Raw genomic sequence first — 24,088 nt, 5'->3', positions numbered from 1 at the left:
TTAGATGTCTCATTTGTTTCTTCAAGAACAATACTGATCTTACAGTCCCACTGAAAATTGTGCATTCCTATAGATAAGCTACGAAAAGCTAAGCCTCCTGAGAATATTCTTGCTCCATTAATTCTTCCTCAGAAATACCTGTAGAGTAAGAGATCAACATGTCCAGTGATGTATATACCACATTAGGAATTACTACTTTTTGTTTTAAAACATCCAGGTATAAAACTTAAGTACCTACTAAAATATTTTCCCTTGGGCCACATGTTCAATTCCCCATTTTGTGGTTGCTGTTTTCTGAAAAATTACACTCATTTCCCCCCTACCTTGGCCTCAAAGAAAAGGAAGCTAAATTAATAATTTCACTGAATTGGAACTATTAAAAAATGTAACCTGTAAGTTATCATAAATTATGGTACATCTTTACTACTTTGTAGCCATTAACAAGAATGTGCTGAACTTTGTTTCCTGACATGAAAAATTCTCAAGAACTGATGGCCCATAGTCAATCCTGGTTTGTTGGAAGAAGTACCTGGATGGCACTAAAACTGAGAAGCAATGATTCATAAATTACTAAAAATTAGGCAGGAATTTGAGTGACCATGATCTACTGGACATCAGAACATAGAAAGGAAGCCCAAATGGAATGGGCAGGACAGTGGGTGGCGTTGAGGGGACTGTATCATACAAGCTGGACTCCTCATAGATAACTGGAAGGCTGTACAAGTGTTCCCAGGAGAGACAAGGACTCTGAGTAGGTTCCTACCACATCTAACTCTTCAGAGAGGATGGTCTGTTGTATGGCGGATAACTAGGAAATAATCTTCCTGGTCTGTTAAGATTTGGTACTCATTTTAGGGACTTGTTTCAGTAACTATTGAGTACTTTTGACATACCAGCCAGCTGTCTAGGCAAAGGTAGTATTGGTGAAGACAAAAAATATACAAGTAACTTCAGACAGTGAACTATAGATACAATAGAACAAAACAGCAAGTGACAAAAGAAGGGATGCAGGACTTGAGACCTGAAGCACAAAGTGTTGGCCATGCAAATATTTAGATAAAAGTGGACCAAGTAGCAGAAATAGCAAGCCAAGTGAAAAGGCCTTAAGACAGAAATAAAGCAACTTTGGGTCGAGCCGTGCAAGCAAGAGAAAAATAGAAAGGTCACAAAAGGCTAGTGTAGGATGATAGTAAAAATATGGTATAATGGGAAGCCACTATGGATTTAAACAAAGCAGTCGACTGGCCTCTTCAAAGCCTAAAGCAATTACCTTTGTTACCATGTAGAGGATGAATGAGATACAGGGAGGGTAGGGGAGTAGGGGCAAGAGAGAATAGTTAGGAGGGCATTGCAATAGTCTGAGAAATAAAGACAGCCTGGCCTAGGGAGCAACAATGGAGATGAGGCAAGGTACAGATTCAGAAGAGCTCAGTGGACTTGCAGATAGACTAGATATGGGGATTACAAAGGAGCCAGGGAGTTGTCTTTTATTATAGTTTAAACAAATGAGTATTAGGTAGTGCCATTTACTGGAATGGGTAACAAGTTGAGAAGGAAACAGGTTTGGCTGAAAAGTTAAAATTTTGTTTTAGATAGGTCTAGAAGCTTATTAAAGGTTCAGGTGGAACACTCAACTATGCCCTTAAACTCTAGTACTCAGGGAGGCAGGCTGGATATATAAACTTCAGAGATATAAGATACTGAATGCCATAATGGATGATTTTTTTTTTTCCTTTGGAGAGTGGAGCTAGAAGATATAGCCCAGATCTGAGATAAAGTAGAAAAGGAATTGGCAAATAGAGCAGTCAGAAAGGTATAAGGAAGACCAGGAGTATGGTTTCATAGAAATAAAGGAAATAAAATATTTCCAAAAAAAAAAAGAAGTAGACAACTATTGCATGCTGCAGGTTTAGTAAAATGAGGACAGAAAAGTAATCAGAGTTAGAAACACACAGGACATTGGAGACTTTCACAAGAGCAATTTTAGTAGATACATATGAGGTGATAAAAAAAATATAGTGAATGTTTAAATTAAAAAAATTATTATAGTAAGACACATTGCCATTAATCCCTCTCAAAATACCCCCACTCACTTTGAACATATTTACCCATTGTTCTTGCCACTTTCTGAAGCAGTTCCGGAAGTCCTCTTTTGCGTCTTTAGTTGCGCTGTCGTGCCTGTCTCGATGTCTTGAATCAATTCAAAACTTTTTCCTTTCGCAGTCATTCTGACTTTAGGAAAGAGCCAGAAGTTGCACGGTACCAGATCCAGTAAGATGGATGAGGACACACCGTAATGTTATTTGACAGAAATTGCCATACCAGAAGCAACGTGTGACAGGGAGCATTAACATGATGGAGGATGAAGTAAAGACACTCACAAAAGAGGACTTCCAGCACTGCTTCAGAAAGCGGCTAGAAAGATGGGATAAGTGTGTTCGAAGTGAGAGTATTTTGAGGGGGGTTAATGGCAATGTGTCTTTTACTGTGTAATAAATTTTTTAAACATTCACCGCATTTTTCGATCACACCTTTTATATGAACTTTTTGCTAAATTCTACTGTAGGATTCTACCATTACAAAGTATGATATGCAGAATAAGGCCCCCAAGAGTCATGTCCTAATCTCTGGAAACTGCGAATGTCACCTTATATGGCAAAAAGGGACTTTGCTGATTAAATTAAGGATATTGAACTGGGGAAATTAGTGGGTGGGTGGGGTCCAATGTAATCACAAACATCTTTTTAAGGGAAAGAGGGTGGCATAGATTTGAAGACGCTACACTGCCAGCTTTGAATACGGAGGAAAGGACCACGAGCCAAGGAATGCTGCTGTCCTCTAAAGGAAACATTCTCTCCCAGAGTCTCCAGAGGGAATGCAACCCTATTAAGCACCTTAATTTTAGCCCAATGAGACTTATTTCGGACTTCCAACCTCATTAATTCGAAGATAAATCTGCGCTGCTTTAAGCCACAAATTGGTGGTAATTTGTTACAGCAGCAATAGAAAACCAGTACACAAACGATACCAAACACTGATTGTTTTCACACCCTGCCAGGTGGTCTGTATACTCAGTATATACAAGGCTACAAAGAAAAACAAGGTTACCTGTAAGAGTAAAACTAGCAAAATTCCTAAAAACATGCCCTCTGTTGTTAAAACAAAAGTAGCTAACAATCATAAGCAACTCTATTATCCTGGCAAAGGTGAAACATACACTGACTTAACTAAGTAACCAGTACCTAAAAACGTGCTAAAAGCACGAGAACTTAGCTTATGCATCAACCAGAGATCTGACCAACATGAACACCCTAGTCACACAAGAAGTATAAGGCGTATTATGACAGTTCTTCATGCCTGAAATTCTTCAACTTACAAACTTAACTCAAAACAAACTTATACATTCCAAGCCATATTCTACCCAGTGATGGTGTACGCATAGATAGGGTCTTTATGACACCCAAGTAGAAGAAAGTCCCTTGGACCATAAATTTCATAAACACCAATTTCATGATTCTAGTGCATATAAATCTCAACTTTATTTATGGTAAGACTCTGATTAGAGTCTGAGCAACCTGTGGCACATGGGTAATACTGTTTCTACAAAGCAGAGAATCAGGCATGCAGCAAACTACTATCATCAGCCACTGAGTCTGTGTGGATTATCCGCTGGCTCTTCCTCATGACACACCTCTCTTGGCCCTCTCAGGTGGTCAGCCGACAGTGCTTTCTTCTGATTACCGCAAATCTTCAAAAACGTATATTCTTTGGATGGTTATTTATTTTCAAGTTATCAAGCCTCATTCACAAGATGAATAAAGAGAGAAAAAGGAACTTGGCAGAGATGTTATTCCAAATTATATCCCCTCTGTATTTTAATAAATAAAGTCTAAAAACGGAAACATTTCACTGGAAGGTTGGTAAAAAGACTTTTCGAATGCCACCTGAACTTAAAGGATAAAGTAAAATAAACACTGCAGGTCTACAAATATCCCATTTTTGTGAAATCTATCTATCTGTATATACACTGAGAAAGATGCATTTGTATGCACTGATATGCACTCAATTTTAATAGATGTTAGGGTGGTGGGATTTTGACTGATTTTTCTATCATTTTTCTGCTAATTCTGAATTGCTTTTCTTATAGCTAGCATGTATTATTTAAACAAGTCATTATTTTGAAAGCTATTTTTTAAAGACAGGTGAAATCATTTATATCCAGTCTAAGAGGGAGGTAAATGCAACCCCAGTTAATTTCAAAAAAATTCAGTGCAAGTGAATTTCAAAACTAGGAAACAATATGTTCATACAGATTGTTTAATCAGATTGTGTTTTGATATAGTCATTATACAGAAAAACTTACTGGTGATTTCCATTTACAAAACTCCAATCTATCATCTTTCCCAAGAAGCAAACATTCTTTTGTTTTAGAGGCATTTTATTTAGACAACTAAAAACAATTAGATGTTCAGAAGCAGCATACAATGAAAGAGAAATCAAACCAGTTCCTTTATCATGTATTCCCTCTTCTTTACAACCAAAGCAAAAACAGGCTTTCTGCTTGAAGGGAAAAGTCAGAAAAATATGTCAATATATTTTTGTTCTCCATAATAACATAAACAGCTACAAGAAATCTAATTGTAATAAGAGAAATTGGATGTTGGCTGGCACATATTCATTAAAAAGACAACACGCCATTGTACTACATGAGCATACCTCCTCTTGCCTTTATCCGATACTCCTGTATTTTCACTTACGGGTAACACCAAGTTAGTTCCCAGACTGGAGCTAATTAATATCCCTCATTATTTACTGCTCATGTTTGTCTTAAGCAGAGAGTAACTCTGGAAAGCTGATGCTATTCTCTGCTTGCTTGTTTCAGTCCGCAGGTTGTACACTATCTGTTGCATATGCCTTATACTCAGGCCTTCACTTCAGGAGTCGAACTATAGATGGAATCTGAATTCTCTGAAGCAATTTCTTCTATAATTACAAAAAAAAAAAAATCACATTAGTTAACTTTATAAAGAAGCAAAAGAAAACAAGTGCACATGCCATTAATGACTAGACTCACGCCACTGAAAAAACAACGCAGAAAGAGTTCATGTGTTTTACCCATTAATTTTTTTATATCAGAACTTAACCCCTAAGAGGCCGCTCTCCTTGGCTAAATTTTCTATGGCTGACTAATAAACACTGAAATAAAGTCCTGTCTTTGAAAGATCTGGCTTTATTTGACTTCAAACAATATATGATCGGGGTGCTACAATTTATAATTCTAGATCTGGGAATGAGTCCTTGGTATATAATAAGTGCTCAATCAACGTTAAGTAACAATTACAATTGCAGTAATTTATTTTAGCATCTGCCTCCTAAATAAGTTCATTAAGAGTCACTACATCAGTCATGTTCGTAATACATCTCTGTGCCTACTACTATGCGATAGGTATTTAAATATTTGTTTTATAAATCTGTACATGTAAATACATATTTAAACTTTACATTATTTAAATATGTTCATATTTAATAAATGTCCTTTGTCAATGAGTAAAATCACATTACACTTCAATTTTAAATCCCCCAGGACTCTACAAAAGTTAATTCATTAGCATTTACCTAGCTCCTCTTCCGCTGTCTCTGGAAAACTGATCTTTGGCTTTGCCAGCTCACCACTATCTTCTTCTATGAAAGAAAAGCAATGATGATGACATGACTACAATATTACCAGTAACAGAAAGTATTTAATAAGCAAGAAGAGCATGTGAAGACCATTTCAATCAATGAGACACAGAACATAATAAGAACAATTTTTTTAGTAATTATAATAGGTCTTTCCTCAAAAATTACTTTTAGGCTCATTCCACAAATACTTTGGGGCCAATATGAAGTATTTTTATTAAAAACATGCCTCCCTTTTTAATAAGGTCCAATGAGTAATGTAACTCAGAGATTAAATATAGTATTTACTTATAAATTCTTTATTTTGTCCTCTAACAAATTTTGAATTAGGTCCATTCCATTCACCAAATGATCCAGTGTAAAAATTTAGTAATAGAGGCACCGGACTTATCAGGGAGACCACTTGATGGACTGTGTAGAAGCCTGACCACTGCGCTGTACTTGTACAGCCGAAGCTGAAGCTGAATAATACTGAATGTCAACTATCATTACACACACACACAGAGTCACGGGGTGTGGAGTATAGCCTGGGGAATATAGTCAATGGAATTGTAACAGTTATAGATGATGTCAAAGGGGTATTAGATTGGGGGGGGGTGTACACCTGAAACTAATAAAATTTTTTTTTTAATTATTGCTTTTTATGCTTAATAAAAATATTGGTTACTTAGAAAAAAATGTAGTAACAGAATATATTACACAACAAAAAATTTAAATAAGAACACAGCAGCTAATTTATGATAATGGGCTTCCCTTTGAATAAATCGTATTATATAATTTAAAATCTATAGGAAACAGAAACACCGAAATAGAATTAATGATAAAGAATGACACAAAATCATAAAGTTTAATTCGATAACTTTGACTAAAAATTCTTACCAGGAAGCACACATTTCCAAAGGCCGTATGTTTTTCCTACCACAGTTTGCCATAGTCTCAACGTTCCATCTTCAGAACCACTGGCATATAGTTCTCCATCAGGACTAAATCTCACACAGTGAATAGGACCAAAGTGTCCTTTGTAGGATTCTGAAAGAGGAGAAGGGCTATTAGGTAATTTAACAAATATTGGTTAGGCATTGATACACTAAAGAAAATACTATCTACAATACTGGGAAGATGTAAAATAAGGGCAAATACAAAGAACTATACCTAATCAAAAATAAAAGGATTCCCATCAAATGGCATCTTAATGTCTAACATTTCTCCGTAAGATTATCCCTTCCCAATTCTACCACATTATGCTTTCAGATTGGCTCTATAAAAATAAATAAATACATAAATAAATAAGGTTTCATGTCCCACTAGAAATGAAGGGAGTAAATGAAACACCCAGTCTAAATTCTACACAAAGTAGATCTAAAGTCTCTTAGTTCAATCCCAATTTCCAAATCCTAAACTCACTGCCTATTTACCAGGGAACCAATTCTTAATTACGACTATAGAGCCACCAGATGGAGCTCTTTTTACACACTGTCTCTTAATTTCCTACCAGACTATCTAGAGTCCACTACGTAGTCATTCTTCCATGAGAACATTAAGACATACAATCAATACTTAGCCTTACGTATTTTAATCTATGGAATTTAATGAGAAAATGTACAGATTATACGCTGTCTCATTACTGCAATATTATAAAGTCTTGAAATCAAAATAAAAAAGAAAAGAAAATGTACAGATTAGTAGTGGTGGTGTTGTTTAAGTCATATCCTTATTTATGAACTTTTCTCATTTACTTTCTAATGCCTCATCACCTTATTAGTTTTCAAAGCTCTTTACTGGACCAATGTTCCTTCCGTCTCCATGTCAATTCAAGTCAATGACCCTAAACTCTAGGACCCTCATATATCATCTACCCCATCATTGTCCTACCAGAGAATATCACGAGAGTAGAAAGAATACGAGGTTTTGGAATGAGAATGGCTATGTCCAAGGTCTGATATTCACTAACTGTGACCTCAGATATCCGGCAAATAATTCACTTGTCTTTTTCAAAGAAAATATCACACGTGGCTAAAACAGTCTAAAACTTTGAAAACTGACATTAAATAAAAACAATGAAAATGAAAATTATTTAAAAGTCACATATTCAAGCAATAAAAGGTGAACCGTAAACAATTAAAATAGATTCTATATGGTCCAATCACCAAAGTTCCACTTATCCAACCCAAATCCATCAGCTTTTCCACAGAAGCAAAACATGAAATTTTCATTTGCTCTTTGTGTATCATTCTAACAAGCTTAGTTCACAGCATCTGGTAAAGCAGGATACCTAGAAACAAAGTGGCAATTTATGGACAAAAAAAAAAAGTATAAAAACTAAATATATTAGTTCAAAAAGCGAAAACTATTTGGAAAGGCTAAATGTAGATTCTAAGAATCATACTATGAAATACCTAGACCATCAGATAAATGTAAAGTTAGGGTGAGTATTAACTTCAAATTAATCCTACATGCATTTCCCTTTCCTGTATTAAGGACTACTATGAAAATAAAAGCAAAAGTCAAGATTCCAAAAAAGAATAAAATAAATAAATAAATACAAAAAAACAACAACAACAAAAAAAACCCTTCAATTCAGATCCCTAAGGTATCCCTATCATAAGCTATAGCTCTTCCCCCCCGACACACACACATTTGCTATACATCCTTAGGGATTCCTACGTTGGCAAAATGAGGGGGAGCCAGGTAGATAAGGCTACATACTTGCACTATACTTCAGAAAGGATAAATCTTCATCTGTTTAATACGACTTTGACATAAGATTACCCCTCGCCCCAATAAATATATTGTTCTATTGTATACAATGTCAGAATACCATGAACTTAAGCTAAAAGGAAAAGGTAAATTGAGTTCATCATACTGTGCTTATAGTTCTGAGAACATTTCTACCCAAAGTGGATAAAAATCCTTTACTTTTTCACTTAGAAGCTGTAAGCTTTGGTTAGCTGAAAAATTTGCTGAGGTGTTAATTACTGAAACCTAACATTTGATAAAGGTAACTACATCATTTTAAGGGAAGAAAAAGAGGACAACTCACCTAATTCTTCTCCACTATTATAATCATACTTATAAAGTTTAAAATCTTCACCACCTGCAACAAGAAATTCTTTCTCACGATGAAGAGATGCAGAATTGATGGTTGCAGGAGCTTCAAAGGATTTAATTGGGTCCAAACTGGAAAAAAATTTGAATAATATTGGTAACTTTTGAATATTACATAATACAAGGAAATAATTATAAACTGTTCCTAAATTCTGAAAGCCAAGGAACAATTAAATATTCATTCAGTCAAACACAGTGATGTTAAAAACATAAACTACCTCAAAGTAATATTAGCAAAAGAAGTTCACCTATGCCCAGGTGAAGTTCACCCCAGAATACAAAGACATTTCTACAGAGGAATATCCACATTCTGTGCAGTGGATGCCTTCCTGGAAATGAGTATGCTGGCTAAGTAAAACAGTATGGCTAATATATTGAGATTTTTTGCTTTGAAAAAAATTTAATTCTGTATTGGTTTTTCCATGACAAATATGCATTATCTTTGTAAACAGAAAAACGTTTTACAGTAGGTAATTAATACCTTGTTTCCCTGAAAATAAGACCTAGCCGGACAATCAGCTCTAATGCGTCTTTTGGAGCAAAAATTAATATAAGACCTAGTATTATATTATATCCAGTCTTATGTAACATTTACAGTCTTTACTACATTATTTTACTATATTATTTTACTATAAGACCTGGTCTTATATAAGTAAAATATAAGTATATTATAGTAAAATAAGACCCGGTCTTATATTAATTTTTGCTCCAAAAGATGCAGGAGAGCTGACTGTCCGGCTAGATATTATTTTCGGGAAAACACGGCATTAAGTATCATTTTACATTACTCTCAATTGCTTAGAATTTACAAGTTTCTGCAATAGGATAAACCTTTAATCCCATAAAATATAAAACTGCTAAAATTGGCTCAATTCTTATTATCAATCAGTAGAAACATAAACTTGAGAATACAGCTATATAATAAAAATCAATGCATAACAGCTTCACTTGACTATCAATGAGTATGGAGGGATATTGCCTCTTTTCTGGCCCAACTCTAAAAATCCTGAAAGGCCTCATGTACAAAATATTAGAGCATTCTAGTTCCTAAATGCCACCATCCTATTCCCATCATCACACACTACAAAGCATGAAAAGTTAGCCAGGACTTATACAGATCACTGAATAGAACTTTCTGGCCAAAGGTTAGAACATTCAATAGGTCAACAAACCTCTGCCATCAAAATGGGACTTAAGGCAATAGTCTATAGTAGGGCTGCATGCCCAGAAGTGACCAATTAACATAGTGGGGACAATGTAATGGTTCTGGGCAATAGTATTCTATTTTTATCAATACACTGTGTGTGTATGAACTACTTTAGATTTTTAATTGTTCTTTTTTCATTTTTCCTACCTTCTCTTTCCTTCTGCCATTCAGTGAAGCATAGTGGCCCTTTAGACAAAAGTTTAGGACTGCTGGTCATAGTATAAGCTTTATGGAAATCAATTAAATGCCATGTATACTAAGAGCTTTAAACATATTGCTACCCTTTGAATTGATTAATTCTACTTATAGGTTTCTATTCTAAGGAAACACTCAGAGATGGACCACAATACTCATTGCAGTGTTAAAATAGGGAAACTGACACATGATTTAGTGCAATCTATAATGCAATACACCTAGTAAAAATATTTTCCAAGAATTTTTAATGGCTAAGAACATATATTTTAAAATAAAAATCAAAATACACTCATTAGGGTCCTAGTAACCAAAGGGGTTTAAACAAACAAACAAACAAAACACACACAAAAAAATATACACACATATATGAGAAAAAAAGACAGGCAGAAAATAAAGCTACCATTAACATTCTGGCATCTATGGTTGTAAAATTCTGGGTAAATTTTTTTAAATTATATTTTCCAAATATTCGACAAGAGCGTTTACTACATTTATAGTCGTAAAAATTAAGTCTTTTTTTTTTTTTTTAAATCATTAGGTCTTACACAACTTTAGAATAGAGGAAAAAACACTATTTCTCCAAAATTTTTAAGGGAAAATAATAGGAAAATCACTATCACAGCTGTTGTATGTAGTAACGAACATTAATTACAGCACCAGTCCACTGATCCTTTAAAGAAAGATATAATTTAAAAGTTGTTAAATTTTACCAATAAATATCTGGAAATTAATTTGATTAATTCCTCTGATTAAAGTACATCAAACTCTTTAAAAAGACATTATTAATGGGTATGAAAACATTCCCCTTCTTATTATATAGTATAGGCCAAGATTTGCCTTTAAAAGAGTTAAATACCTTTTCATATATGCCTTCTAATTTTTAAGTACCCTAGGTTGTACTTTGTTGCCAAAAAAGAAAATGAAGGTACTTCTTGGACATACCTTACTGCACTATGAAAAGCAATAGATCGGCCATAAGTTATTACCAAGATCTCTCCCTCAGGAATATATTCCATACTGCTAACAGACATATTAAAATTTAGAGATTTCACTTCTGTCATAGTAGTGTGATCCCAAAGGCTGCAAAAAAAGAGGAAAATATGATGGTATTTACTCATTTAAGAAAAAAAGCTTAAATTCTAATTACATCTGCAGTTTAAGCAATAATCACAATTGTAAAACCACTTCCATTCCAATTTATAAATTACAGATACACAAAGAAGTTTTAGGTTTCTATAACAAGGTCAAGTTATTTGGTAGCTTGTTCGTGAAGTCAAACTTTAACACTTAAATACACTTCTCAAACAATTCAGCGAAACTGTTATTAAGACATTTAAGTACTAATCTAATTAATTTCAGTGCTGCTCCAAATAATGGTTCTTACACTCTGTATTTGTGAATCTGATGATAGCTATGTCTTTCCACAAAAAAATACATGACGTGTCAGCACACAGAATTATATAGAGAATTTCACGGGTTTCATGGATCACCTATAGCCAGCCTGTCCCAGGTAAAGAGCACCTGCTTATAAAGGTGTCAAGTAGTTTTAATTAAGTGTCTTGTGAACTCGCCTCTGTTTATATTAGGTTGGTGCAAAAGTAATTGTGGTTTTTGCAATTATTTTTAACTTTTTAAACTGCAATTACTTTTGCACCAACCTAACAACAGTAAATGGATAGCTCCAGAAGAACGTGACCGATGTGTGGCTGAAGTCTTAATGTTCAGAGACTTCTTCCTACACAATAGCTTTGAAAAATATTTAAAACCTAAGCTGTAAGGTCAACATTTTTTTCAAACTTTATATTATTAAAGAAAAATTACTTACCGGACAGTTTTATCATCAGCTGAAAGAATCTGTTTATCCTCACTGCACCATAGAGCCTTTTTAATACCAGAGGTATGACCACTGATTTCCTTAGGTTCTTAAGGAAACAATTGAAAATATTGTTTTGATTTTTAAAAATGAGCAATATTGGAGCAATTAAATATGTAAAAAGAAAAAACATTTTAAATTGGACTGCGACTATAGACAGCCCAGCACAATTCAAACTTGCTGTTTATATAGAATACATTTAATTTTTCTGTACTGAAAACAAAAATTTATCTGCATGACAAGGAACCTAAGAACCGTGATGCTATATGTAGCCAGAGTGAATACATCACTCCTTCCAGGTTACTTTTCTTTCAAAATAATGCTTCCAAAAGCATTTTGCGTGCGCGCGCGCGCACGCACGCATGCGCGCGCACACACACACACACACACACACACACACACACACACAAAGATGAATGTGCCATAATTTAATAAGATTATGAACCAAGGAACATGAGAGCCTGAGCTAATCCTAGCACTTACTATCATCACTAACACTAGGACCCTCATCCAAGCCATTGTTGATGTACTAACAGAAAAAAAAGTGGGATAGTGCGACTGGAAATAGAAAAGGGAAATAAAAAGCAGTGAAGCATTCCCAAGAATAATTCTACGGAGAACAAAGCATCAAAAAAATGGGTACCTGTCTTCTGTTGGAAACTTTTCCTTCAAAAGAGTTTTAAAAAATAACACTCATTGTTATCTCTGGGCAAAACACATGCTGGAAGCAATGCCATTCAACACCACTTCGACTTTAAACAAGTTACTTAACCCTTTGAAGACTACATTTTTTCATCTATAAAATGGGACAATAGTTACTATACTTCATAGTTTGAGTATAAGGATCAAATAAGAATTATTACCTCTAATGTTTCTAACCTGGTGTCTGGCATACAATAAAAGCTCATTTAATTGATGTTATTTCTCTTTCCAGTACAGTGGAAGGACTACTTTCAAAAAGCAGCTTTGAGAAAGGCATAAGATGAAAAATGTCCACTTAAGCCCTGAAGTACCTTGCTGAGTCAGATAAGTACACTAATTAAGTTAGAGTACTTTGCTATGTTTTTTGCATAAAGTTATCAAAAAGAATAAAAAGAAAATCTCCCACATGCCAATGGAGAATAATCTATTAATAATATATAGTTTGTTTTCTCACCTTAGAAATGCTTTTAGAAAAAGTATTTTGAGAATAATTGCTTAATTTCCAATGTAGCTTTGACTTTCCTACAAACTTATTTACTGATTTATGAATAAACAATGCCCCTGATACAAAACTTAAGATATCAACTAATATATAATAAATACAACAAAATTCTGTTATCAAATTTTGGTAGCTTTAAAAACATGTAATGTAGCTTTAAAAGCACCAATATTACTACAAAATAGAGGTGAATACTTGGACTAGGGAAGAAACTTACAAGTTTCTGTGCAATGAGAAAATTCATAAAAGAAATGATAGATTTCACCACCAAAATTTTAAAAATGTGTATAGCATAAACCTTATTAACAAAATTTGAAAGCAAATGACAAATTACAAAACAATACAGAACCTTTAAAATCAGTAAGAAAAAGATAAATGTCACAACAGATAAAAGGGCAAAGGGCATGAAGAGGCAATTAGTTCACACACAAAAAATACATTAAAATGGAACTCAACAGTATTTTAATCTCATGAATAATTTTTTAAAGTTCACATTAATACAACAAAATAATTTTCTTCTATTAAATTGGCAAAGAAAAAATTATCAGTGTTTGATAGAAAAGGTTAGCTACAGATATATCTTTATACTTTGATGGAGGGCATTTTGGTAACTTCACACATACCCCCTTTTCTGTCCCAACGATTCTACTTCTACACAGCTATCCTACAGAAACAATGGTGAAAATATCTGCAACTATCAGGATGTAGAGCATAACACTGCTTATAATATTTAAAACTTGTAAATAGCCCAAACAGGTCATAACAAGAGATTGGTTAATTCCCTCATTCAGAGGATGGAGAACCACATAGTCATTAAAAACAGTAGGCAGAATATTTATAAAGACATGAAAAAATTATTCATTGCAGATTCTAATTCTAATAGCTAATACATTCACATGGTTTAAAAATCTGAATTTATGTACACACTGAGAATTCTCACCCTTCTCACCGTCTACAGATAACTGTTTTTTCTTACCAAAAAGGTAGTAACATTGTTATGCACCTTTTTCAACTTAGTATTATACCATGTACCTTGTAAGGCTATAAAAGGATAATGTAGCAAATAAATCAATAGTAAAAAATATATGCATAGAAAAAAGGACTGGAAGAATCTGAACCAAAATCTAAAGATATTAACCATGATTAATACTGGATGATGGATTGTTTTAATTCTTTTCCAGATTTGAGTACTAAATATGAACATGAATTAATCAGGAAAACTCACTTGAATTAAAAGAAAATAAAACTACAAACATGTATACGTTATGCTTACCTGCTTCAGGTTTGTTCAAATCATATATACGTAACAGTTTATCCTGTCCAGCAGTTAACAAGTAATTGCTGTCCTGAAAACACACACAAGTAAAATGTTACTAACCATTTTAATGGTTATATCTCTTTGAAACTTCTTCAACAACAAATAAAATCCAAACAAAGCTCACAGATGTCACAAACAGATGCAACATATGCCAACTACTTCTGAGAAAATACTAGAATAGAGCATTTATCCTTTTCATAATGCCAAAGCCCTTTAAACGTCCTAGCTCAGATGTATAACACCACCTACCACAAGAATTCTCTCAATCTGCCCTCATCTTGCTCTCCACCCTCCTGAGTAGCAATTCTTTGATGACCTCAAATTTATCCTCTCCCTCCTTAAAGTAGCTAGGAGACATTATTTGGGTGTTTTAGATATTTGTTGCTATTGCTGGAGGATTGATGCAAGAGTTCCAGGGCATTATTATAAAAGACTCGTATTATTAACCAAGAAAAAAATAAATCTGTATAGCTTAACCTACAATCAAATCAAAATAGAAGCCAATATACACCAAATATTCCCCACCCCCACGCCAAATATAAACCAATATACAAAACAGCATTTTAACTCCCTAAAATAAATTCCGTTTTCTGATACCTGTGTAAAATCCACACTCTTGACAATGTGTTTATGAGCCAGGGTCATCAATTCATCTCCTGAGACAGCATCCCACACTTTGCTAAAAATGAAAAGTAAAATTGAAAGATAAATATAATGGTGAATTTTATGATTAATTACCAAATAAGTTACATATATGAAATGTTACAGTAAATGTATTATAAATTTCCATTATTTCTAATATCCTTTCACTGTTAAGAGTTCATTTGATAAAATATTTAAATGCGTCTAAAGGAAAAGAAATTTCTCTGTAAAGGCCATATAACCAATCTAATTTTGACAGTAGAAAAGATCTATAAATTTAAGTAAATGAGCTAACATACCCATACTTTTATTTTAGCCTATAGCCGTATCGTTTTAGCAAGACTACAAAACATTTTAACCAATTTTTAGTTTCACCTTTCCAATTTTTTCTATTCTCTACTCTCATGTACAAGCAAAACAAAAAAACCCTTAAAAAAACTTACAGAATAAAAGGCCCCAATACAAGTTACATAAAATTTTAAATCAAGACAGTAGACGAAAATATTCTTCCCACCTCTTCCTCAAAGTTGACTCTTAAATTCTCAAATCCTAGTCCAATTAACTTCCCCCCAAAGTATCAGCCTTTGATCATAAAATGCTAACACTAAGAATTTTTAATCTCTCAACTGTATGTTTCCCTGGTCTACCTCAACCCAAAATATATGTGTGGTTGTGTGCCTATACACATGTCTGTATACATCACTGGATAATGGTTGAATAATACTTTACAAAAATACTGTAAGGGGTACTCCTAATAAAAACGGTTAAAGAAAAAAAAACTCATTTTATATCAGAAGAGGTCATTGGAAAGTAAACAAGAAAACTTTGCAAACGGGTAAAAGAACTGTTAAGAGTAAATAAGCCATTTTTCTTAACAATTTCCATTTCAAAGTAACTGACACTTATTTTTAAGAATAAAGTGAAAAAATAAACAAGAGATATCTTTTCTTCATTTATTCTATAAACACACAATAACTGTATCAAGTATTATGCCATTCTAGACTTAGTGTGAGGGCACAAAAGGGAGAGAAGAAATGATCTCAAAGAAAGTCTCTGCTTTTGTAGTTTTAGCTGAGGAGAAAAACATGCATTAAATAACATTTAATACATATAATAAAAATACAAACATGTGGCTATAAAAACAGAAAAAACATGCCACTAATCATGCCAGAAAGTTCTGAAAATCTAAGCAGTGGAATCAGTAGTCTTAAAGAGCAAGTAAAATACACCAGGGGAAAAAAAACAGAAAGGCTATTGCAGACAAGCATTAATAGCATGTACAACGGTAGAGAAACACGAATGACCACCTAACAGGAATAAATGTTGATGATACAATATAAACCTTGCGTATTACACACGTGAATCATATGAGTGCCTAAATAAATACATTCTGAGAGAAATAAAGTTAATTATGAGTAGTACTGCTACTGAACTCTCAAGTATTCACTTCTCTTTGCAAAGGAAACATGCATTAATCTTTCCCATTCCCAATTCAACTCTGACCCAAACCTACTGACCCAAACTTATTTTCCCAACCTCATTTCGTATTACTTTTCTGAATCTAGTCATACCTGATTAGAAACCATTGCTCAAATAAGCCATGCATTTTCTTCCAGGCTCCTGTATCTTTGTTGACATTGTTCTAAGTCAGTATTTTATATTTTCAACTATCCAAAGTTTTCCTCATCCTCAGGGCTCCTTTCAAATGCAATCTTTTCATGAAACCTTCTATGTACCTCACCTCCAGTAACCACTCCTCTCTGTTCTTCCACAGAACTTATACCGATTACTGTGCTTAATTTTGCTTTGCTTTTATTTTTAACGTGTTTACTTTTAATCACAGGGAAATCAGTGGTAAGAGTTTATAAATATTTATAAATATTAGGATTCCATACTGCTGTGATGATAGGTGTCACAAGTTAACAAAATATCCAATACACCTGAAATTTCTATCCTAGTTATTCACAAAGAAACCCTGGGCATTGCCCTTTTGAAATACTAATTTCAAGTATATTCAAAAATCTTCCAAAGACTTCTTAAAATCTTAAGATTCTGCTTAGACTATGTCTTCACTGGTGAGGAAGAAAGAACCAGTGTGAGCGAGGTATCATCCAAGGGAGACTGTATCTATAGATCTAGAGTCTTGTTCCTCCTATTTAGAAACACTGCTAAATCTGAGAATGACACTCTGACAGAGCATATTCTACCCACTTGTACCAATTTGGGCATATTTCCATTAGTTAGAGTCCTAAAAAGAATCTGGAATAACCTAAATGTTTTCTAACATATTTTTCAATCTCCAGGCAAGAAACTGGTATGAACTAGCCGACTGCAGGACTCAAATCAAGTCAACTATAATTATACACACAAACACACGCACACATACACATACAAGAAGCGGAATACAGCATTAGGAATAGAGACAGTGGAAATGTAATGGCTCTGTGCGATGTCAGAGAGGTAGTAGATGGAGGGAGGGGGGTTATCACTGTGTGAGGGATATAAATGATAAATGTCTATTACATTGTTTTGTACACCTGAAACTATAAAAAAAAAAAAAGACAATGAAGCATCATCACCAATATCCTTTCATCAGCTAATCCTGTAGCACTTATTTTTTGCACAATTCATGAAGAACTTGTCATCTCCCTAAACTACTGATACTTCTGTATCTCCAGTTTCTTGCATGCAATAATTAATGCTATCTGTTCAATACTTTTACAGACTGAGAATGGACTTACCACAAGTTTCAAAAGAGGAGCTGCTTAACTTACTTCTTAAAGAATGAACAAACGAAACTATTTTACGGGGAAAAATTGCCTATCTTAACATGTTGACCAAATCATCAAAAAGGAGATAACAGCACCTTTGATTTACTGAGGACCTTATGCAGAGAAAACTTAGATCTTTTTATTGGCTTTTGTAAGAAAAAAATGGGGATCACACATGTTGGTTAGCTATAGATTCCTGGGCCCAACCCCAGATCTACTCAAGTACTCTCTGGACCTGAGCATAGGAACCTTCTCTACTTTTGGCACTCTCTCCAGATGACTTTGATGGGAGGAAAGTGGAGGTGATGAGAAGAGAATCATAGTAAGTAATGCTAACATTAGCTTTATGAATTAAAAGATATAGAGAGTATGGCTTTTAAGGGACAGTGTACTCCATTGCCTGCTTTGACTGCCTAAATCACCTTGAGATAACATTCTAAACTGACCCACAAGGAGGCCCTGCTGAATATATTTTCTCCATAATTTCTTCACAAGAAACAAGAGCAAAATTCCCCTCTGGATAAACATGACTATTAATGAATTTTCTGAGAAACATGAGAATGAAGGGAAAAAAAGAACTTGCTGGAAATGATTTATACCAACCATGATTATCAGGTAAGTTGAGGGACTACTCTTTAGCTGGATCAACTTCCATAATAACAAGCCCCAAACAAGTCATTAAAAAAGGAGAATATACACAATAAATGCACACCTTTCCACACCTCACAGACAGACACAGAACAAATGAGGGGTAAGTCTCAGCTACCATTTACTGAGCACCTACTATCTAACAGACACTATGCTAGACTCCAGGAATGCGGAGAAAGTGGAGAAAGAGCTCTGTGATTCTTCCCATAACCACACTGGTATTACACCTATTTTACAGATACAAAAAACAAAGTTTAAGACGCATCCCATGATCAAACTGGAAATACAAAGCATGGCTAACACATGAACTCAAGTCTGCCTAATGCAAATGCTTCCATTTTCCCCACTGTATCATGGCACCTAAAAGCCTTAATTGAGGGGGAAATAGTATTCCTTCTTAATATTTATATTCACTCAAACTTCCTTGCATGAAACCAAAAGGTTTCATGGCTTTAGCCATGTGAGTTCCAAAATAATATGTATGATTTTGGTCTAGTGGGATTGATAGCCATTCATCATTGTTACCTTACACATGTAACACTTACATAGCTATTAGATTTTAGGCATTTTTCTATTACAAACATCAACTCACTTAATATTCACAATCAACATATGAGGCAAGCACTATTACTACTCTCATTTTTACAGATGAAACTGAGAGAGGTTAAATAAAGTTCCCAAAGTCAGAGATGTTAAATGGAGTCAGAATTCAACTCTAAACCAGCGTTCATGCTTTTGATACCTCCTGTAAACAGACACTGAAACTTGAAATTTTAAGAAAGCACAAAAACAACACTGAATAGCTATCCACACACATATCCTCAAGTGTTTGATTTTGGTTATTAATACTCTGAAAGAGATCTAAACAAAGATAACTGTTCCCCTGGTGGTGAGATAAAACCCTGACCATTCTTTTCATGACTAGGTTAAGTATTTAAAGTGCCACTTTTTCACTCCTCTTTCTCTTCATTTCAGAGTAATTATCACATAAATAATTTCTGTCTAATGCTCTTTATTTCTTTTCCTGAGGACTGGCATTACAATTTGGTCAAATGTATAAACCTAGATAGAGCCTTCACAGATTTTTATAGAGACAGGCATCTTTCCTAAAAAGCTTTTGCACAGGGCCCTTAAAGATCAGAGCAAAACCATCAAGTAGGAGGTGACAAAGCATTTTGCTCACTTAATTAACGCTGTTAAGGCCACATAACAGAGAACTGAGGTTAACAAAAATGGATCTTTCCAGAGCTGCAATTCAAAAGCTTGTCTCTTTTAGTGCTAATGTCCATAGTGTCTAAAATCACATTACATTTATAACTTAATTGTATTTCATTTAAAATACTTTACTAAATATTAGCTTACCACCACCAGACTGAGACCTAGTTTCAGTAATGACATTTTAAAAATCCATTTACCAAAGAAATGTAGAGTTATTAACCCCAATGTAGAGTTATTAACCCCAATTTTCTACCTCTGTTATAAAATCCACGACATTCATTCCCAACGATGATGTTCTTACTGAACTGAGCAAAAAACAAACTCTGGAGGAGTTGAAGAAGAAAAAAAGCTAAACTCATGGTAACCAACCATAAGTGTTCCAGAAACAAAACCAAGATCTATAATTCATCCATCCTTCATCCTTCTACTTTAGAAAATTTCCTCATTTTTTTATTCAACAAGCAATAAATAAACCAAGAATACGTAAGGGACAGAAAAATGTAAGACATGGCCCCAGATGTCAAGAAGCAACTTAGAAGTCAGCGAAGTTCTATAAAAGTGCCAGCAGTTCTAACACAGGGAATGCTGTGAGCACAAAAGAGGAAATAGACCTCTACCTCGTAGAACTCTGTAAGTAATCCTTGTCCAAGCATCACTTTTATTTCTTATTTTCACCTCCCTTAATGAACAATCAAAGGAGTCTCTGTCACCGTATAGGCACGCTGACATCTAAAACAACATATGACCTGAAGCTGTCTGTTGACATAAAACGAACTTATATAAAACCAAGCATCTCCCTATTTTATCAATTATTACATATAATCACAACAGGGCTCAGCACAAGCCTCATAGTGGTGATGACTAAAGACATAATAGCAATCTACTCATCGACGGCACACAAAAAAGTTTGGACTAACACAACTTTTCTTACTGATCTCTTACCATCTCTAATTTAATCCCATGTAAGCACTACATCTCTCTCCTTATTTTAAATTTTCATTTTTAAAATTTGCATACAGTAAAATTCACTGCAGTATAGAAGTCTGAGTTTCAACAAATGCAGTCATGTATCCACCACCATCACTCTGCCTTTGTTTTTCATAATAAACTTGGTATGTTAATTTGCTTAAAACAAAGGAGCAAAACATTTACAATTGCTCCTCAGTGTGAAATTCTGTCTTAAAAACAAAAAACCAACAAAACCAATTTTACTCACCTGACTCTTAAGTCTTACAAAGTCTATTTTATACGAAGGAGTATACAATAGATCTTGACATTGCCTTCATTAGTTTAAACATTTAAGTATCTGCTAAGTCACAAATACACTTACAAACTGGAGATGCAAAGATTATACAAAATGATACATGCCCAGAAGGGAAAAGTGGGTCATTGCAAGTCACTGTAATAACCATGCAGAAACCAAAAATCAAAATAGGTAATATAGCTACATTGTAAGGCATATAGAGTGCAGTACCAGATGATGCTAATGAACTAGGATGGGGCCAAATCTTAAAGTGCCAACAACTGAAATTTAACCTTTAGGCCAGTGGTTCTAAAGCTGCATATCAAAATCACCTGTAACAACTTTAGGGGGGTGAGAAACCAAACTGATACTGGGCATTCCATCCCCAAACCAATTAAATCAAAATTCTCAGACATATGCATCTGAGTATTTTGAAAGATCCCCAGGTTATTCTAATGTACACCCAAGGTCATGAACCATTGAAATAGCAGAGGGAAGAGAGGAAGATCACTAGATAAAGAAGGGACATAAGGAAATTTGTTTTTAGTTAAGACAACTGGAAGCACTATGGAAAATGAATAGACCAGAGACTAGTGGCAGGGACCTGAACTAAGGCAGTGACAGAGGCATAAGAAACATTGTAGTCAGGAGGCATTGAGATGGTATAATCAACAAATATGAAGATAATCTGGATATAAGGGAAATATCAAGAACTTAAACTTAGAAAATGAAGAGCAATTGATGGGGAGTTTTAAATATGTCTAAAGCCAGCTAACAAAAACTGAGATCAGGCTAAAAAGTCTGGGGCCGTTAGCAAGAGAAAGTCATAGGAGTTTATAGGTATCACTCAGGAAGCTCCACAATATTGCACATGTGGAGCAATATTTCTAAACATGACCCCCAACGTGCACTATCTGCAGTGCTCGTTAATAATGCAGATTCCCAGGTCCAGACAAGCAGAATAAATCACTGAAGTCCCTGAAAATTGTAAGAACCACTGAAGAGAAAGCAGCAGATAGGACCAGGGTGCAATTTTGGTGAGAACAAACATTCATATGCATTGAATTAGAATTCTATAACAGGCTGAAGTTCGATTATTTCAGAACACAACCCACAGGCACCTCCACAGCTGGCCATTTGGGCTATACTTACGCTGTGAAATCTGCAGCTGCTGTAGCTGCTTTGGTGGCATCCTTATTCAATGTTGCACCCCAAACAGCACCCTTGTGACCCACAAATGTTCCAATCCAGTCTCCAGTATCTCCCTGGCGTAGCATAGGCTTACCGTCTAAAAAATATTTAAAAAGACTGGTGATTTTTACGTTCAAATTACTTAAAAATCTATGATTCCAACACAAAATCGTGATGAATAACCAAGTGGAAAAATTGCTTTTGTTGTCGAAACTAGTTTCACTGGGGTCACTAAGGAAATGTTCAGAAATAAATCCCGGGTAACTACATACGCGTATAACTAAATAAACTAACGTCATAAAATTAACTGAAGCACTGAGCCAGAGAGTCTTTTTTTTTGGGGGGGGGGGGGGATGCGTCTGTAATTTGGCTAGAAGACTGACTTGCGACAGAACACTCCAGAATCGAGTCTTATTTTGGGACACACTTGTTACCTAACTGAAATCTCAGTCTCCGTTGGAAAAACGGGGCTACTACGACAAACGGACTACCCAGTGAGATAAGACGAGGGACAAGGCTTCGTAAGGTTGTTACTTCATCTGGTCTAGTTTCCCCATCGCCCAAAGCCTTGAAAGGTATTTACAGTTTGGCGGCCAAGCCGTCTAGGCAAGTGCACGGGGCTGCTTCTCCAGAAACAGCAATGAGAGTAAAACGAGAAGCCTTAGCCGGGGCAACACCTCGCCTTGTCGGCGGAAGCCCTGACGCTCCTCCTTCGGCCGTCATCTCCAAGGCTGAGACGCCCACAACCCCTTCGGCGCTGCGGCCTTCCGGCTCCATTCCCTCTCGGCCCAGTCCTGGACGTCTGGAAGCCGGGATCAGCAGCCCCGCTCACCTTTACAAGCGCTGATTAAGAAATAGCCGTAAGGCGTGATGCCACTGAAAGCCAAATCAACCACGGGCCGCGTGTGGCCGGAGCAGGTGAGCGGAGTCTGCCTCATGGCCATGGCGGCGGCGAACCAAGCTAGCGGGCTGGGGAGCCGGGGGTCTCGTGTCCTTCTTTCCTCTCCTCAGTCGCAGCGTCTCTGGCTCCTCACGGCCCCCGCCCTGACCCTGGGGCTGGACCGGAAAACAGGAAAAGGAGGCCAATCCGGTGGCACCGAAATTAGGAGAAGGTTAGGGATGGGTCAGGGAGTCTGCGACTGGCCACCCACAGCCGCAGAAAGAGGGAGAGGGAGGGAGGAAGGAAAACAGGGAAAGGGGAGACTCGGAGAACCCGCGGCCACGACCCGCACCGTCCACACCGCTACCGGCAGGAAGTGACGATTCCAATGACGCTAAGCGTCCGCCGGAAGTGATGATAGAGAGGGAGCGCGAGTTTGCGGGGTAGAAGAGCCCTAATGAGCGAGTAGGACCGCAGCGCGCAGGCGCGAGATCAGCACCCGTGGGGCACGTGACGCTCGCCCCGCGCCGGCTTCGTACGGCGCCTGGAGATGTTCTAGGCGCTTTTGCAAAGTCCCACACGCTGCGCTCTGACCAGGCGTAGACGGCCTTGTTGTCGCGGTGTCGAGTTCACCGGGTACGAAAGGTGTTCCCGCTTCGCCAAGACCGTGGACCAGCCGGCTCCCGTGGGGTACGCACCAAGCGACACAACCCGTAGGACTGTGCTCGGTACCTGGACAGAAGGACAGTAACACCCGCGTTTCCCCCCTTCCGGCGGCCGGCCAAACCTGCAACCAACGTCTCAGAACTTTTTTTCCAATTTTTTTTGTAACAACTGTATAAGCAGCTTCCCCTGGGATTGTCTACAAGTAAGGCCCTTGAAAAAGTAATTTCCCCAGCCCCTCGTTCTGTTCCGTA

At 36.0% G+C, this 24,088-nt stretch overlaps 1 protein-coding gene across 1 annotated transcript; it reads right to left on the bottom strand.

The window, feature by feature from the left end:
- Nucleotides 1-1,736: 1,736 nt before the first annotated feature.
- Nucleotides 1,737-23,564, bottom strand: STRAP (serine/threonine kinase receptor associated protein). The gene is made up of 10 exons (XM_081059226.1): nt 23,124-23,564; nt 22,253-22,388; nt 15,176-15,257; nt 14,534-14,606; nt 12,012-12,108; nt 11,129-11,266; nt 8,720-8,856; nt 6,559-6,708; nt 5,617-5,682; nt 1,737-4,983 (listed from the first exon to the last, which is right to left on the bottom strand). The coding sequence occupies exons 1-10, from the start codon at nt 23,233-23,235 to the stop codon at nt 4,922-4,924; spliced, it is 1,053 nt and encodes a 350-aa protein (XP_080915352.1). The 5' UTR covers nt 23,236-23,564; the 3' UTR covers nt 1,737-4,921.
- Nucleotides 23,565-24,088: the final 524 nt, after the last annotated feature.

The sequence above is a fragment of the Rhinolophus hipposideros genome (assembly GCF_964194185.1).
Source record: "Rhinolophus hipposideros genome assembly, chromosome: 9".
NCBI lineage: Eukaryota > Metazoa > Chordata > Mammalia > Chiroptera > Rhinolophidae > Rhinolophus > Rhinolophus hipposideros.
This window is presented reverse-complemented; position numbering and strand designations above follow the sequence as displayed.

Coding starts and splice junctions, on each gene's coding strand:
- STRAP (XM_081059226.1), bottom strand. CDS start 23,235: ATGGCCATGAGGCAGACTCCGCTCACCTGCTCCGGCCACACGCGGCCC. Junction 6,709..8,719: donor TAATAGTGGAGAAGAATTAG/GTGAGTTGTCCT, acceptor CTCCTCTTTCAG/AATCCTACAAAGGACACTTT. Junction 5,683..6,558: donor TTGGAAATGTGTGCTTCCTG/GTAAGAATTTTT, acceptor TTTCTTTCATAG/AAGAAGATAGTGGTGAGCTG.